The 15,825-nt window shown below is 38.7% G+C and overlaps 4 protein-coding genes across 4 annotated transcripts; 3 read left to right on the top strand and 1 right to left on the bottom strand.

Annotated features, from left to right (window-relative positions):
* The first annotated feature begins 525 nt into the window (after positions 1-525).
* On the top strand, positions 526-5,093 carry LOC135077296 (uncharacterized). Its single transcript, XM_063971830.1, has 3 exons — positions 526-586; positions 950-1,207; positions 4,069-5,093. The coding sequence occupies exons 1-3, from the start codon at positions 575-577 to the stop codon at positions 4,978-4,980; spliced, it is 1,182 nt and encodes a 393-aa protein (XP_063827900.1). The 5' UTR covers positions 526-574; the 3' UTR covers positions 4,981-5,093.
* Positions 5,094-8,877: 3,784 nt separating this feature from the next.
* On the top strand, positions 8,878-12,320 carry LOC135077295 (skin secretory protein xP2-like). Its single transcript, XM_063971829.1, has 3 exons — positions 8,878-8,978; positions 9,073-9,489; positions 11,556-12,320. Exons 1-3 carry the CDS (start codon positions 8,967-8,969, stop codon positions 12,207-12,209), a joined length of 1,083 nt encoding a protein of 360 aa, XP_063827899.1. The 5' UTR covers positions 8,878-8,966; the 3' UTR covers positions 12,210-12,320.
* An 852-nt stretch (positions 12,321-13,172) lies between these two features.
* LOC135077517 (cuticle protein 38-like) lies at positions 13,173-14,125 on the bottom strand. The gene is made up of 2 exons (XM_063972070.1): positions 14,028-14,125; positions 13,173-13,741 (listed from the first exon to the last, which is right to left on the bottom strand). The coding sequence occupies exons 1-2, from the start codon at positions 14,043-14,045 to the stop codon at positions 13,277-13,279; spliced, it is 483 nt and encodes a 160-aa protein (XP_063828140.1). The 5' UTR covers positions 14,046-14,125; the 3' UTR covers positions 13,173-13,276.
* A 1,073-nt stretch (positions 14,126-15,198) lies between these two features.
* LOC135077518 (vitelline membrane protein Vm26Ab-like) lies at positions 15,199-15,777 on the top strand. The gene is made up of 2 exons (XM_063972071.1): positions 15,199-15,309; positions 15,399-15,777. Exons 1-2 carry the CDS (start codon positions 15,292-15,294, stop codon positions 15,705-15,707), a joined length of 327 nt encoding a protein of 108 aa, XP_063828141.1. The 5' UTR covers positions 15,199-15,291; the 3' UTR covers positions 15,708-15,777.
* Positions 15,778-15,825: the final 48 nt, after the last annotated feature.

Here is a 15,825-nt window from a genome sequence, read left to right as displayed (position 1 = left end):
TTCTAAACAACTTCACGGCTATTTATACATACCTACAGGATGTCGTTCGATTAGTCTTTAGCTTTTGTAATTATATTATTAAATCATAAACGAGTAACCATAAATCTTAATTAATTAAAACTGTCTCCATCCGCTTTTTATTAAATGGAAGCCTCAATCTTTTAGTAATTCGCCTTCCCTCAATCCTACAAAAATTATTAAAAGCTTACCATGGATGCTGAATTTTCCTGTTATTTTCTTAAAAATAAAATTTACATGACATAAAACTTATGTTAGACGAAGCGAACCGATCCAAGTTGCGTTGCCTTTCCGTTGCCAAAGCGCTCGAAATATGGTACAGAGACAGTGTGACCGGACTGAACAAATTGGTCAGCCTTCGATTTCCTTGGAATTGAAATAATGCAGTGATTAATCCCTAAAGGCGATGCTTATTCTCATCACGCCCCGTCAATGTCAGAGACGTTGCCTGCTTCGGAGTCTTGCGCCACACACCCCGTCCTAACTATATAATGGCTCGTTGCATCAGTGGTCAGTACAAGTCCTGTGATAGCGAGACAAAACAAAACACACCAATATGTTCAAAATCGTAAGTGTGCACAATTCTACGAAAAATAAGAATAAAGTTAAAGGCACATTTTCTGGAAGCTTTTCCGGAAAACAATTTCATTTGTTAGTAGAGAAATAACTGTTTACCTGGAAAACGTAGAGACTTCTTTACTTAGTAAACTCTGATTTAGTTAAAATTGGTCGCATATTTTAAAGTCTTCATTGATGAATAACTTCAAGCCCGTATTTTGAGGAAATCAAATAAGCTTTTACATAAAACGTTTTGTAACACCCATTTTTGTGCCAGTGTTAACTTTACCTAATTTACTTGCTTCCTAAAACATAAATGCGATATAAATAATTCTTTACCTAAGTGTAAATCGTGATCTAATTAATATTTCAGATCGCCCTGCTCGCCGCTCTCATCGCCGTGTCGGCCGCCAAACCCCTTGTGGTGAGCGCCCCCCTGGTAGCAGCCCCCGCCCCCATAGTAACTGCCTCCAGCTCGCAGTACTACCACCGGATTAACAACGGCTTCGCAGCGTACGTAGCGGCTCCAGCAGCATACGTCGCGTCCGCCGCCCCTGTTGTAGCGTCCCCGTACGTAGCGTCGCCGTACGCTGCGCCCTACGTTGCCGCCCCTGCCGCCTCCATCGTTGCCGTTTAATATGACTGACTGATGCTGTTTGGACTTGTGATATTATGATTAAATAAAATTAATACGTTTCGCATTACATTTTGTTGTTATTTAATAATGAAACTCCTAAAGAGTATTATAGTACCCTTGTTAGTATGTCACGCTAGCCACCCCCGTTGTAGGGTCCCCGTACGTCACGTCGTCGCCAATTCGCCATAAGTACGTGGCGCGCCGTACGTCGCGGCCCCTGCGATTGACTGATGATGTTTGAATTTGTGAAATTATGATTAAATATTTCGTTTCGCATTAAACTTTACTTTTATTTTAGAAACTATACCGAATTATCAAAGAAAGACACCTAATTAATTATTTATTTATTTAAAAACTTTATTGCTCACAATATTACAGAACACAATATTATCAGATTCGAATTAAAATGATCTTACATGGATTTAATTAAAAGCTACGTATTAACTTAAAACAAGTTGTATTACTCGTAAATAAGTTAAAATTGACCAAAACAAGTAGGTAATTACGTAAAAGCTTCCTTGTAAGTAAGTCGAAAACAAGATGATTTATTGTATGATGATGAACTTGAATTAAATAATAAAATATTATGATAAATATTTGTAATCGGAGGCGTACATTTATAGATGAGCCAAGACGAATATGTTGACCTGCAAGTTCCAGAATGTCCGTCTTTAATAAATAAGGCAAAGCAATATGAGTTACTACACACTTAAGCGGGCCAAATTTAAGAAATTAGACACTTGATCGGCTTCATTTAATTACTGCTGACTGAATAGTTAATATTATGACAGTATTTACCACGAAAGCCGAACGGTTAAGGGGGCTGGCTGACTCGTGATCCGGGGAACGCGGGTTCAGTCCCCGCCGTCGCTCGACTATTGTGGTGAGCTTACTCGTGACACAAGCATATTAAGCTTAGTACGAGGGGTGAACAGGACTAAATTTTATTAAACAACTTGAAAAAATCGAACTGCCTCCTAAAGCGGGACACGAACCCACGACCTTCCGCTGGCCGGGCGACTGCTCTTCGCTATTCGCTAAGAAATTTTAATAACTAACAGGACTTTTTAAAAAGTGAGCTCAAATAATAAGCCCATTAATGTGTTTAGCAACCCTTTCTGAACATACGCCTCCCCCACTGATTTCCTTTGGTACCTGCGTCCTATGATTGAAATAATGATGACGATGAAGACTTTCTAGCGCTTGTAATATTTTTTTACAAAATAATTCCAAGAAATAATATGTTGATGATAATTTTAACGATTGCTGTACAATTTCAGACAGTTTATCCTGCTACTTTACATAAACTACTTAGTAATTAATACGTTTAATGTTATTAACGAATTCATATAAACAATAAACATGCCATGCAGTGGCAAGACTTACCTTTGTTGGTTTTGCATTTAAATTCCAATTACATATTAACAGTAGAGTAGCGCCTCTTAGGAAATCATTCACAAAGTTAGTATAGTAAGATTGCTTGCAGTTGTTCTTTATTAATCTTTATACACCAAAAGCACTAGTACGCCTTAGCCAGTATTTTACAAGGATTATGTAAAGTTACATATGAATAACTTAAAATATTAATGATAAAATTAAAGCTTGATTGGTTAAAAACTAAAATTCAGTGTTTTCAGCATACGAGTAGGTAATATGTTTGCTTTTAGTTTCACCAAATACTAACTTTAAAAAACTATATTAGATGAACGAGTAATGTTTCAAAAATACTACATAGAAATTAGTTTTCAGTGAGATAATCCCTGCATTATTTTATTGTTAGGACAAGTCATTACGATTTGTGTATATTATAGAATGAACGCCTTGTACAGAATTATTTCACACAGATGCGGGCATAAGATTTCACACATGGATATTTTGTAGGCGTTTGTATTTGCTTATAAGTATTTATTTCTTGTAATATAAAAGACGTATCTGTTTAAAGATTATTTATTATACAACTCACAACCCGAAAATTCAAGAAAAACAGAATTAACGTACCTCTTCAGCCATGTAACATTTCACCAAAAGAAATGATAAATTTTCTACAGCTTTCGTCTCCCCGGGGTATTTGGAAGAGATTGTTTTCTAGTATAGGTAAGACCGTGCGAATTGTGATGTGCTATAACTATTTGTATTTCAGATGATTTTCAGTTTTAAAGAATTAAGAGTAAATTGTCTATCGTTTTTATAATTACTTTCCCAGATGGGAAACCTCTGAATTTGGCATTTTCACCGAACTAGGGCGGGTACACCCTTAGAGATATTGTCACCGTTTAAACATTATACCAAATTGGGGATTGACCTAAAAAAAGGTAAACAGTTTGAGCCTAAATTTCCTTTGTTACGGGCAAGCCCAAGACAATAAAGTTTTATTGCGTGAAACCTCAAATTACCTGTTAAAAACCTGTTTGCGTTGAAACTTGTTACGAATGAGGCTGCGTTAAAATTAATGATACTAAGGTACATTAAGAACCTATAACAACGAGCAGTACATGTTAAATACTTTTAATTAGATTATTCGAAAAACACCGCCTTTGGGTGCTTTCCCAATGGCCCATCATGTGTATTATTATTCCTTCGACGTTTCAATACGATTTTCGTACCCATCAAGGTCCCTGTCCTTACCCATTGAAACATTAGGTATTCCGGTACACCCGCAACGTTGCCTCACCACAATGCAAAATTTGTTACACCTATATAAAAGAGAGGGCTACAATTTCTAGCGTCCGCATTATAATTTCATGGGTGTCATGCGACGGGACTCTGCCATGATTAGATCGGTACTATCAATAAACATATTTTAAGCATCAATAAGAAAGTAAACACATGTAAATAACCATTCTAATTTGTTTCAGGTAATAGCGCTGTTTGCCCTGTGTGGCGCTGTGCAAAGCTCCGTCGAGCATGGCCAAGCAGTGTTCCCAGTGTTCCCAGCTGCTCAGCAAATACCACCTCCAGTTGTGACATCTGCCAGCTCGCAATACTTTGAGAGGACGTTCAATCGACTTATCGCGTCGCCTGTTATACCAGTCGCCCCTGCACCTCCAGTGTTTGTCCAGCCAACGCCAAATGCAGTACCAATAGCACCATCTCCATCGCCAGGCGAATCAGTTCAACCTAACATAGCCATTGCCGTAGCAACTGCCCACGCAGCCGCACCAGTAGCCACCATACTTCTGCCTCCATATCCCTTCGGACCACCACCTACCATCGGCTTCATCCCTCCATCGCCACCGATCAACGTTCCTGATGAGTCCCGGAAAGAATCAACTACACAACCGACTACGAAAGTTGAAACGAAAGCTACTACACGACAACCCGAAGCGACGACGCCTCTGCCAGCGAGTTCTGACAACAGCTTCTCCCAAGCACTTCCCTCCAACCAGAACATCAACTTCAAGCAGTTTTACGGGCCCCCACCCCAATTGCCGCCACAAATGAAGCCACAAAAGGTGAAGACGTCTGTGGAAATTGTGCCTGTGCCCTTGACTTACATAGCGCCACCACCTTTGAAACTTCAAGCGGTCAAGACTGTGAAACACTATCACACGTATGTGCCATTGAAATCCAAGCTGATTATCAGACCTGTGCATTCTCATTCGCATCCGATAAGGATTGTTCGAAGGCCAGTGAGATTAGTTCATAGAGTGCCACTGTCAGACAGAATAGGAAGTGCCCCTAATGTAAGAAGACCTATGTCAAGGGAAATTGAACCGACCACCTTCAGTCCATTCGTTAGGTCTGCCACCAAACCGCCACGTGTATGAAAAACAGTTAATTGTATAATAGATATAAAAATAACACACTTGTTAATATATCTGCACATTGTAAATATAAATGAGGTTAACCAATTTTAAATAAAAATATTTATAGTTTTTTACATTATGATTTTCTATAAAACTCTCCTATAAGAAATGTTTAGGCAATAAACATAATAATAATAGTTTAATGTTTTATATTATGTTAATACTTTAATAACAGAATATAAAACATTAATTTCTAAGGTAATATACAACACTTAACAGGATAAAACATAAATAAATTAATAGAAAATACCCTTTATATAGCTACTCCAGCAATTTTTATGAAGTCTACTTATCTATCTGGTAACGAAGATAAACCAACTACCACTCAGCAAACATTTATAAAGTAGGTATAGACGATGGAACTGGATTGGCCAAATGGCCACACTCTCCGAAGGGATCCCGATCACATCCCCAAGCAGGCTCTGGATTGGAACCCCCAAGGAAAACGCAAACGTGGTCGCCCCAAGCAAACTTGGCGGCGCACTGTGGCAGACGAGGCGTAGAAGATCGGCAAGACTTCGAGCGAGATCAAACGCAAAGCTCAAGACCGAATGCGATGGAGGACTGTTGTGGACGCCCTCTGCCCCATCTAGGCAAGCAATAGACGACGGCACGTCAAGCTACATACATACACTGTGGGTTCTTTATGTCCTTCTAATAAGGATGACTTTTTAGTCCAGTCATTTAAGCTTAAATTAGGTAAGAATCTCGGAATTCGAGATACCCAGCTGTAAATCTGTAAATACTTGTATATTGACACCCTAAAAGTTGTCTTAAAACCTACATATGGTAGGGTGTAAGCAACTATTAAATTTTAAGGTCAAAGGTCACAAAAATCGCTTTTTTTGGAAATATCTCATTTCCTATGGGTTTTTTGCTATTTGTATTTACGAGTATTATCAATATTGTAGAATACTACATTCTCTACAAATTTTGTTTAAAAAATTTTTTTATACGGTGAACCGTTTTCGAGATAGAGGGCGGCCGCTAGTACTTGTAATAAATCTGTAGAGGTCAATTCTGTACATGAAATATATTTTCAAAATAACTATCAGGGGGTGATTATTGATCGATACTGATGCCAAAAATGCAATCAGTAAAATTTTTGTCTGTCTGTCTGTCCGTCTGTATGTTCCAACAAAAACTACTCGACGGATTTTAACGAAACTTGGTACAATTATTCTTCATACTCCTGGGCAGGTTATAGTATACTTAGGAATTCCCACGGGAACAGGAATTAGCGGGAAAATCCTTTTGTATGAAAAATCTAAACGCTTAACGGAAGTTAGACGCTTGAAATTTGGCATGTAGGTACCTTAGTAAAAGTAAACAACAAGGAATTCCCGAAATTCCCACGGGAATTAGCGGGAAAATCCTTTTGTATGAAAAATCTAAACCGCTTAAGTTGACCTTAAGTGATGCAGTGACCGCGCGCTCTCCGCCCTCTATCTCGAAAACGGTTCACCGTATAAAAAAAATTTTTTAAACAAAATTTGTAGAGAATGTAGTATTCTACAATATTGATAATAAATACAAATAGCAAAAAACCCATAGGAAATGAGATATTTCTAAAAAAAGCGCAATAAAACGATTTTTGTGACCGTTGACCTTGAAATTTAATAGTTGCTTACACCCTACCATATGTAGGTTTTGAGACAACTTTTAGGGTGTCAATATACACGTATTTACAGACTTACAGCTGGGTATCTCGAATTCCGAGGTGAACTTACTATAATGACTGGACTATTTCAACAAAAATGTGTAGTGTGATGTGCTGTATCTGTACTTAAAGTAGGTATACATATGACATACCGGATCCTCGCACATCGCTTATTCAGGGAAATGTAAAAGCACACACAACACAATACACTCGTAATACTGACACTCGTAATGATGACAGCACATCAAGTTTTACTGCAGCATCTGATTTAGTTGTAATCAGTGCTATTTTGAAGCAAAATTGTGTCTACTATACAAAAAAACATAGTTGGTATCGTGCATGTAGAAAACTTCCTTCCGCACTTTCCCCATGTTTCCGGTTTCAGGCCTTTATAATATGGACATCATTGTCATGATGACCCATCTCCTGCTAAATGTATTAATTGGATAATTGCATGATTGCACTGGAATTTTTCTGTACAGCTCATACAATTTTTTTGGTTTCCCTGGGAAACTCTAGGCTGGGTTGCACCATCTTACTTTAACTTTAACAAACGTCAAAAATATGTCTAACTCCATATTACAAGCACCGGTTATCGTTATAGTTACGGTTAAAGTTAGGTGGTGCAACTCAGCCTTAGAACTCATTTAATTCGCGTTAAGAAAATAGTAAAACTGTCGTAAAAATCAAACTATCAGTACCTCTAGTACGAAAAACTTTCGAGTTCGTTTCGTTGCGTATTCAGTGTCATCGAAAAATTTTGTATGAAAAATTAAACAGCGCCCCCTAGGGCGGCTATAATATAGGGGGCGCTGTTTAATTTTTCATACAAAATTTTTCGATGACACTTTGAATACGCAACGAAACGAACTCGAAAGTTTTTCCTACTAGAGGTACAGAACTTAATTACTTCAAAATTAAATGGTCAACGTGAACACGGCTTTCTAAAATTACTATGACCTAATTAGGCCCAGTTTTTTGATTCATAGTTAAAATAACTAATTGTTAAATTTTGCTACTAATGTTTAATTAATATTAACAAAATGTAAACTAACTAATAGTTAAAAAATGTACGAAAAGTCAAGTTAACCATCGTTCGAAAAACATTTTTCTCTGATATTTAACTACTTGTCATTTGACATCTGTCAAATTTGACTATTGGTTATTTTAACTACGAATCAAAAAACTTAGTCAAACGGCGTTTCTTAACATAGAAAATCACTATTTTCTTAACGCGAATACACTAAATTAATGTGAAATAAACTGTTTCTATTAAACAAATGCAATTGTATTTTTTTACATGATCTTAATTACCTACAGAGAATCGAACCTACAATTATTTAGAAATTGATTAAGGGAGCCATAAGGCTTCATTAAATCGTCTAAATATTAAAATCGGCCATAAGTATCTAGTCATTTCCACGTTGTGATTTTAATAACTAAATTTTTTATAATTTGGATTAAATAATACTTAATTTTAAAAAAATGGAATCATCCTTTTCCAAGAATATTTTCGTTGTCAAATAGCCTTCTTCAGCCTAACCTTATACACCAAACTCATTCAATCAATTGTATTTTCTTAAATCCCAAGTTAATTTAATTATGTTAATGCTTCCATTTTAGTCTTGAAAAACGTAGTTCTATTCCACAGAGTTCATTTATCATAAGATCCTGTATTTTTATTGCATCGATCGTTAGAGTTAAGTATAAGGATAAAATCTCTGTAACAAACTTGATAAATCAAATGAAAGAAAAACCATGAAAATGTATGAATGTAGCCATATTGAAATCTCCATCGCCACAGTTCGTTTGTTTTTCACGAATAGATAAATTTTCGCTTTGAATAAAGGCTATAAAAATACGGTGCGGAAATAAAAATTGGAATGAAGTGTTGACGATATGAAACCTTTTTTTTTATTATAACAAAAACAATGAAATTATTCATGGTATGCAGTGAAATCTTATTAATATGTCTAACAATAACGTGCCGGCGACTTCAATTGAGATTCCATACAAACGGATCTAAGCGTCCATCAAAACTACGATGTTACCGGCTGATTATTTTCAAAACCGGCTAACTGCCCCGATGCCACATTACCTTAAACCATGCTGTAATGACATGCGTCCCCGTTGCGTGCCCTGAGTTTTACTAGCCTCTGCAATACTATGGCGAAACGGCATACAAGGTGAATCTTGCAGTCTTTTGTTTGTATAAAAGGTAATGTCGTCAAACAGTTAACATCACACTCGCATCCTCTCTTCGACAGAGACAACCCAATCTAGCAAAATGTACAAGATTGTAAGTGCTCTTACAATATAAATTATGACTTATCAAATATTATAGAGGTTGTAAAAATATTTCTTAAACATACTAATAATAACTATCTTTACAGACTTTCTTCCTCGCCACCTTCGCCCTGGCTGCTGCCAAGCCCAGCATTGCCCCAGCTGCCGTCGTAGCCCCAGTTCCACTAGTGGCTGCCCCTGCGCCACTAGTAGCTGCCCCTGCTCCATTCGTCACCGCCTCAAGCTCACAATACATCTCCAGAAACTACAACGGGGTTTACGCTGCTGCTCCATTAGTAGCTGCACCTGTAGCTGCGCCCCTAGTAACTCCTGCTGCTAAAATCGTTGCTCCTGCCCCAGTCGTAGCAGCAGCTGCTCCACTTGTGGCCCCAGCAGCGAGATTCGTTGCCCCAGCTGCATATGCCCCTGCTGCGTACGCTGCAGCTCCTGCTTTCGCCTACGCTCGGTATGCTGAGCCCTTCGCTCCCTATTACGCCGCTCCTGCCCCCATTGTCGCCCTTAAATGAGCCAAATCAAGACTGATATAGAACCAATGTATTAATAAATTTGTATCTTGCACATAAACTTGATTTTATCATTACTTTTTTCCTATAGATTTAAGGGGCTAAAAATCGTGTCTTCCAAGATTTTTCTAGACGAATTTCCTGGAAGTTTCTGATAGTTTTAAAGGAATTACGTATGCCATTGTTTACATGTGTAGGCGGCCGGCCTGTGGTTTTGGGAGTTATGGAGTTTCAAGGAAGTTTCCCACTGGGCCTTGGCTAAAGTAAATAAGTCCTCAACAATGCCTCCAGACCTTGTTACGCAAGAAGCCTTAGTAGGACAAAAGAAACAATTGAATTAAATGATTTATTTCTGGACGTTACAATACGTCAGACGCTTGGTTCTATGAAACATATTTTAGTAAACAAGCTATTAATGGCAAATACAATTTAATAATAATAACATTATGTTAGCTCCTACAAAATTTTAAGATACAAACACAGAATAAACTCATTATACAAATGGAAGATGAAAATAAAATTCTGCTAGACGTTATACACACAGACTGAGACTGAGATACAACATTAATTCAATAAGTATTGTTACAAAACAATTTAATAATTAATTTGTAGAGTCGAGTATCTAAGAGAAGCGTAAATAGATCTTAGCCCACTTTCGGATCACAGACGATGAATTTAGGCTATTTTGAAAATAAAGGGTGTCATATTTTAGGTCAACAGTAGAAGTTAGTTAAATACGTTCGGATACGAAATCTAAATCTGTCTTTTAAAAGTTTAAATGATTTTCTAGTTATTTAGTAATACACCTAACGCGCATAAATAATGATCAGTAAGTATATCAGTTTCCACTTAAAATTTAATTAAAGACACAATGACATGGTGATCTCTCTTGTATCTCAAATGAGAGTCATAAAAATTTAAGTAATTTGCACCAAATGGGGATCGTTTACTACTTTGATTAGTAGAAGTCAAATTAAAACTCCGCTTTTCATAACTCAGTTCGTATCACTTCAAAAATTATACTACACTTTACTGGCGCGTATCCGAACGCTATCTATTTCTCCTCGGATCGTCGTCTGAATACAAAGCACTCGAGCCGTTTGAGCCAATTAGGATTCGATTCAAACATGGTTATTCTGCTTGCCCTGCATAATATTGGGGGCGTCCTTCGGCCGTGGTCTGATTTGTGTCAAGTGTTACGTCTGAGAGTATTTATGCTCCTCTTTGATTTTGACGTAATTTGAATTTATAACGGAGTTCATACCACGCGGATCGTGACTAGCGTAGTTTAAATTTAGAGTGGAGATAACTAGGTTTACTATTAATTAAGAAACATATTCATTTTGTATCTATATTTATAGAAAAAGCAACACGCAAACCTACATAAATAAGAATAGATGTTCCTTTGCAAAAAAATTATTCAGTGATAAAAAATTCGGTCGAACCTGAGAACTACTGTTGGAAGTTATGTGTACCTATATGCTTAACATTTCATTAACAACTAAGCACTACCTAACTTAACAAACTATGGGATCAAAAAAATACAGTGAAAACAGCTTGTACTTAAATTACTCTGTAAATAAATTGGCAATTTTTACAAAGAGATAATAAATTGTTCGCTTAACCAGTCACCTTGTATATCTATGAAACTAAAACCAATACTGTCTATTTATGACTCTTATAATGATATTATAAGTGATAAAGTGATTACAAAACGGACCCTATAAACGACCTTTGGTTATATAACACAACTACTGATGGTCAGTTAGAGTCATATACGGTAATCGATGGTGTCCGTGCACCTATTTGAGTATGCAAGCGTCCTGCCTATGGAAAGTGAAACCTATGGTGACTAAACGGTCGTAATGCTTGCAACAGTTGTACTATATAACGACATGTGACACATTCATCAATACATTCCTACATTGATAGTCGACTAATCAAGTCGCTTCACTAAATACATACATAATGTCGTTACTAAGACTAGTGAGTATCCCGTTCAATCAAAAAGAAAGATAGCTAATCAATAATTCAGCAGAAACTAATAATGCTTTATTAAATTACAGGTCATCTTCGCTGCCGCAATCATAGCTAGCAATGCTAGCGGGATTGGCCACCTTGTTCCAGCAGTGAAATCCTTCCCTATAGTGCGGTATGCACCGTTCTACAACTTTCCTGGAGGTGTAAGATCTATACACGCCGTGGCTCCAGCACCAATTTTACCGGCTCCAGCACCAGTAGCCCCAGCTTTTGCTGCTGCTCCAGCTTTCCCCGTGCCATTGGCTGCTCCAGCCTTCGCACCGGCTCCTGCCCCAGTGTTTGCCCCAGCGCCCGCTCCAGTATTTGCACCAGCTCCAGTTCCTGCTCCGGCTTTCGCCTCAGCGCCTGCCTTTGCCCCTGCTCCTGTCTTTGCTCCAGCTCCCGCTTTTGCCCCAGCTCCCGCCTTTGCCCCGGGTCCTGTCTTCGCTCCAGCTCCTGTACTACCCAAGTTTGCTCAAGTGATCCCACCTCTGCCGCCACTAGCAGCTCGTGCAGTTCCAGTGCTGCCCTCTGTGCCATTCGCTCCTGTTGTGAGAGCTGTCGCGCCCGCCCCCCCTCCATTATTCGCCCCAGCCCCCGTCGCGATCGCCAAAGCAATCCCTTTTAACCCTTACCATAGATTTGTGGCGCCAGCGCCTGCGATACCAGCACCATTCTTCAAACAGGTTGCATGGAAGTGAATCTAGTCTTGTAACGTACTCAGTGTAGAAATTTGTTGTTATTGTTATTGTTTTAGTCATAGCTAGGAATATTTTATAATAATTTTTAAATAAATAAAATCAATTTTATAATGCGTGCTTATGATTTAAATACTTCCATTAAGATACTTAATAGACGTTATTAAATATGTTAAACGTGACCTACTTTTACAAAGAGACTGAATCACAGTAATTGAATAAAATTTTGCTTCACACATTGAGGGACCTACATTCGCCACAATTAGATGAGATACGTGATATTCATTAATTCAAGCAATTGAAGCAAAATAATCACACGTTAGATCCACTCTGAGTATTTAAAAGTAATTAATTAAAGTTCCTTGTCCAAATTCCATAATTATTAAAAATCTTATTTTGTGATATAAAAATCATTAAAATTTAAATGATTTGTGTTCCTAATGTTTAATAAATTGACGATTCATCGTACTGCGTTTTGAAGTCAACATTTTAAGAGGATAATACGCCCGTATTCACAAACGATACTTGCTTAAATGAAGCAGCAAATTGAACGCACAGCGTTGAATAGAGCTCTGTGATTGGTTCGTGTGTCATCCTGTGCGTCCACGCGCACAGTGAGACCTCATAGTAATGTCTGTGAATACGTGCGATATTTGATTTTGTATGCTCGATTGATGTAATTTAATATCGCCAAAACCATCCTTAAATCATTATTTATTATATTCCGTGCAGTTTTGTGAATTCTATTTTAAAACACTTCTGCAAAGTTGAAGTAGCAAAATAGCCCAGTTGCGTTTGCATAAAAATAATACAAAAGCGTAGGAAGATAACTCAGAAATCTTAGAATATTAAAATGTTGGATTCCGTTGAAAGCAATCAGCTGTATGCTTTCAAGCATTATTAAAACCCTTGAAGGGTCCTTCTTACATCGTATTATTATTTTAAAAAAATATAAACAAAAACATATTTAATTGCAATTATTTATTCATCATATAAAAATCATAACAAAACAACAGTCATATTATAAAACTAGAATTTTTCTAAAGAAAGGTCAGTCTGTTTTCTTTAATCTATCGTACGAACGCTGAGGCGCCCAAGTAAGGCGAGCGGAGGAGAGGAGCAGAGTAAGGGAAAGGTGCGGCGTAGGGTGCAGGGCCGGCGAACGCAGCAGGGGCGGCGTATGCAGCAGGAGCGGCTAATGCAGCAGGGGCAGCGTATGCAGCAGGGGCGGCGTATGCAGCGGGGGCGGCGTATGCAGCAGGGGCGGCGTATGCAGCAGGGGCGGCGTATGCAGCGTGGGCGGCATATGCAGCTGGGACGGCTAAAGGCGCTGGCACTGGCCCTGCGATGTACGGGGCAGAAGCGTAAGGGTAGATAGCCCTGTTGACCACGCTGACTTGAGACGCGAATGGAGGAACGTTCGGTGGTATGGAGTGCGCGTAGCCAACAGCTGCTGGCGCAACAAGAGGGGCCGCTACTGCTGGGACAGCGCTGGATTCAACACCCATGGCGAAAGCCGCAGCGATCAGTACGATCTGTTGAAAAAAATACACATCAATGGTTTTCGTAGAAAAAGTTCAAAGTACATTACAGTAAAGGTAAGTTAATTTGACTGTAAAAAGCTAGAAATACCTATAGGCACTTAACTAACATCCATTACACAGAAATAGATGCCGTCTGGAGATAAAAATAGTTTTCAAGTGTAGGTACAAAGGAGTTGTTTAGAAGTCAGCTATAATTATCAAAGGTATTTTTATCCCGTTTCCAAATTGACCCTTGGAGTATAGTTATTTTATTAATAGGTAATTGCTGGAAACTTACAGATTTGAAAGAAAACATTTTGCTTGTTATGCTGAGGACCTTCTTTGTCGAGGTAAAGACTTGTTGTGTGTTTATCCAAACATTGCGATCCTTTTATATGTCGTTTATTGTGATTCAGATAACGTGGTGCAAATTGAACATTTGACGTATTGCGGCAGTCACTTGGGATTCGCAGAGGCACGCGCGGAGAAATGGAGCACATTGGGAAACGTTGATCCGTTGTGAAATTTTTCTTTGTAAGGTAATGTGCGATGCAACTTCGATGCGTTTCACGCAACTCAATCGAAACCTCAAAGACAAATGTAAGCCGTTCGACAAATCCGGTACAAGTTAACACGAGTAACTTTCAGGATGAATTGAACCATCTTGCTTTTTTAATAAACGTCAAAAATCTGTCAAACTCCATACAAAAAACACCGGTTATCGTTATGGTTACGGTCAAAGTTTGGTGGTGCAACTCAAACTTAATAGTCTCTAATTAAAGGTATGAACTACTAGCATGATTGCTACTCCATTTATAGAAGAGTATTTTTGTATCAATATGATGGTATTTTAATCATACTCCTACAACATACCTACTGTAATACCTGAGCCACATACAAAAAGGCGTCTATATTGCTCCAATTTTTCGTGTCAAAGTAGGCTTTGCAGTGATTAAATCTTTTTACTAGTTTATCAACTTTATGTCACAAGACTGAACCAGAAACGCAACACTATTTCATAGAAAGATCTCAACGATTTATAGAGCAATATCAACACGCATGCTTGAATACGAGTATATTTTACAGAAGTAAAGATTATGAAATCGCAACGTTTAAGTTTACCTACTCCAAAAAATTTAATTCTAAAAGATACAACACTTTTCTATGTAAGACCTTGCGTTTTATTAAATTCTATGTTTATTTTATTGTCAAAGTATGACCACCTTATCATCGACCATATTCCTGCACGTTACGACCATTATAATTTGAGGCTTATGAATGATGAGTCGCCCCAATAGTTTTCCCTTTCGGCACTTACATAACGGCCAGTGAAATTGTTCTACACAAAGTCGAAATTAGAATGCACGGCCTGTCTACGCAGTCTGGGTCAAAAATCGTGGTGCCAGCGATGTCCTGCGCATTGCTTAGCTACGCATGCGTCGTGATATTGCTCAATGGAATCGGTTCAGTATAAAACATGATGATGGCCTGAAGACGGCACAGTCCATCGGATTCACTAGTACAGTTTAGTTTGTGAGCAGTCACACAAAAACCCAAGCAAAATGATCGCCAAATTCGTTGTAAGTCTCACGATTTTTAAGAAAGATTTAGTAAATTGAAGTTTTGTTAAATTTTGAGCTTGAATAATACAATCATTTCTTCTTCGCAGATCGTCCTGGCTCTAGCCGTAGCCGCCAACGCTGGCGCAATCCCCTTGGCCGCTCCTGCCGCCGTCGTCGCCGCCGCCCCTGCGGCGTATGTCGCGCCCTACGCCAGCTCATACTCCGCCCACGCCGTCAACCACGCAGTCGCGACCCCCTACGTTGCGGCCCCCGCGGCCCCCCTCGTCGCGGCCCCAGCTGCCCCCCTCGTCGCGGCCCCAGCTGCCCCCTACGTTGCAGCCCCTGCAGCTCCAGTTGTGGCCGCCGCTGCCCCCTACTACTCCGCTAGATACCTCGCCTCCCCCTACTACCTATAAACGAATTTGGTGACATCATTGCCTTAGTGACTTGCTCAAATGTATTGTTATTATATGAGATTCTAAACTATTCTTGTGTTTTCTTGCATTCATAATTGGTAAACCAATTTGGCACCGA

The sequence above is a fragment of the Ostrinia nubilalis genome, chromosome 13 (assembly GCF_963855985.1).
Source record: "Ostrinia nubilalis chromosome 13, ilOstNubi1.1, whole genome shotgun sequence".
In the NCBI taxonomy this organism is placed as follows: Eukaryota; Metazoa; Arthropoda; class Insecta; order Lepidoptera; family Crambidae; genus Ostrinia; species Ostrinia nubilalis.
This window is presented reverse-complemented; position numbering and strand designations above follow the sequence as displayed.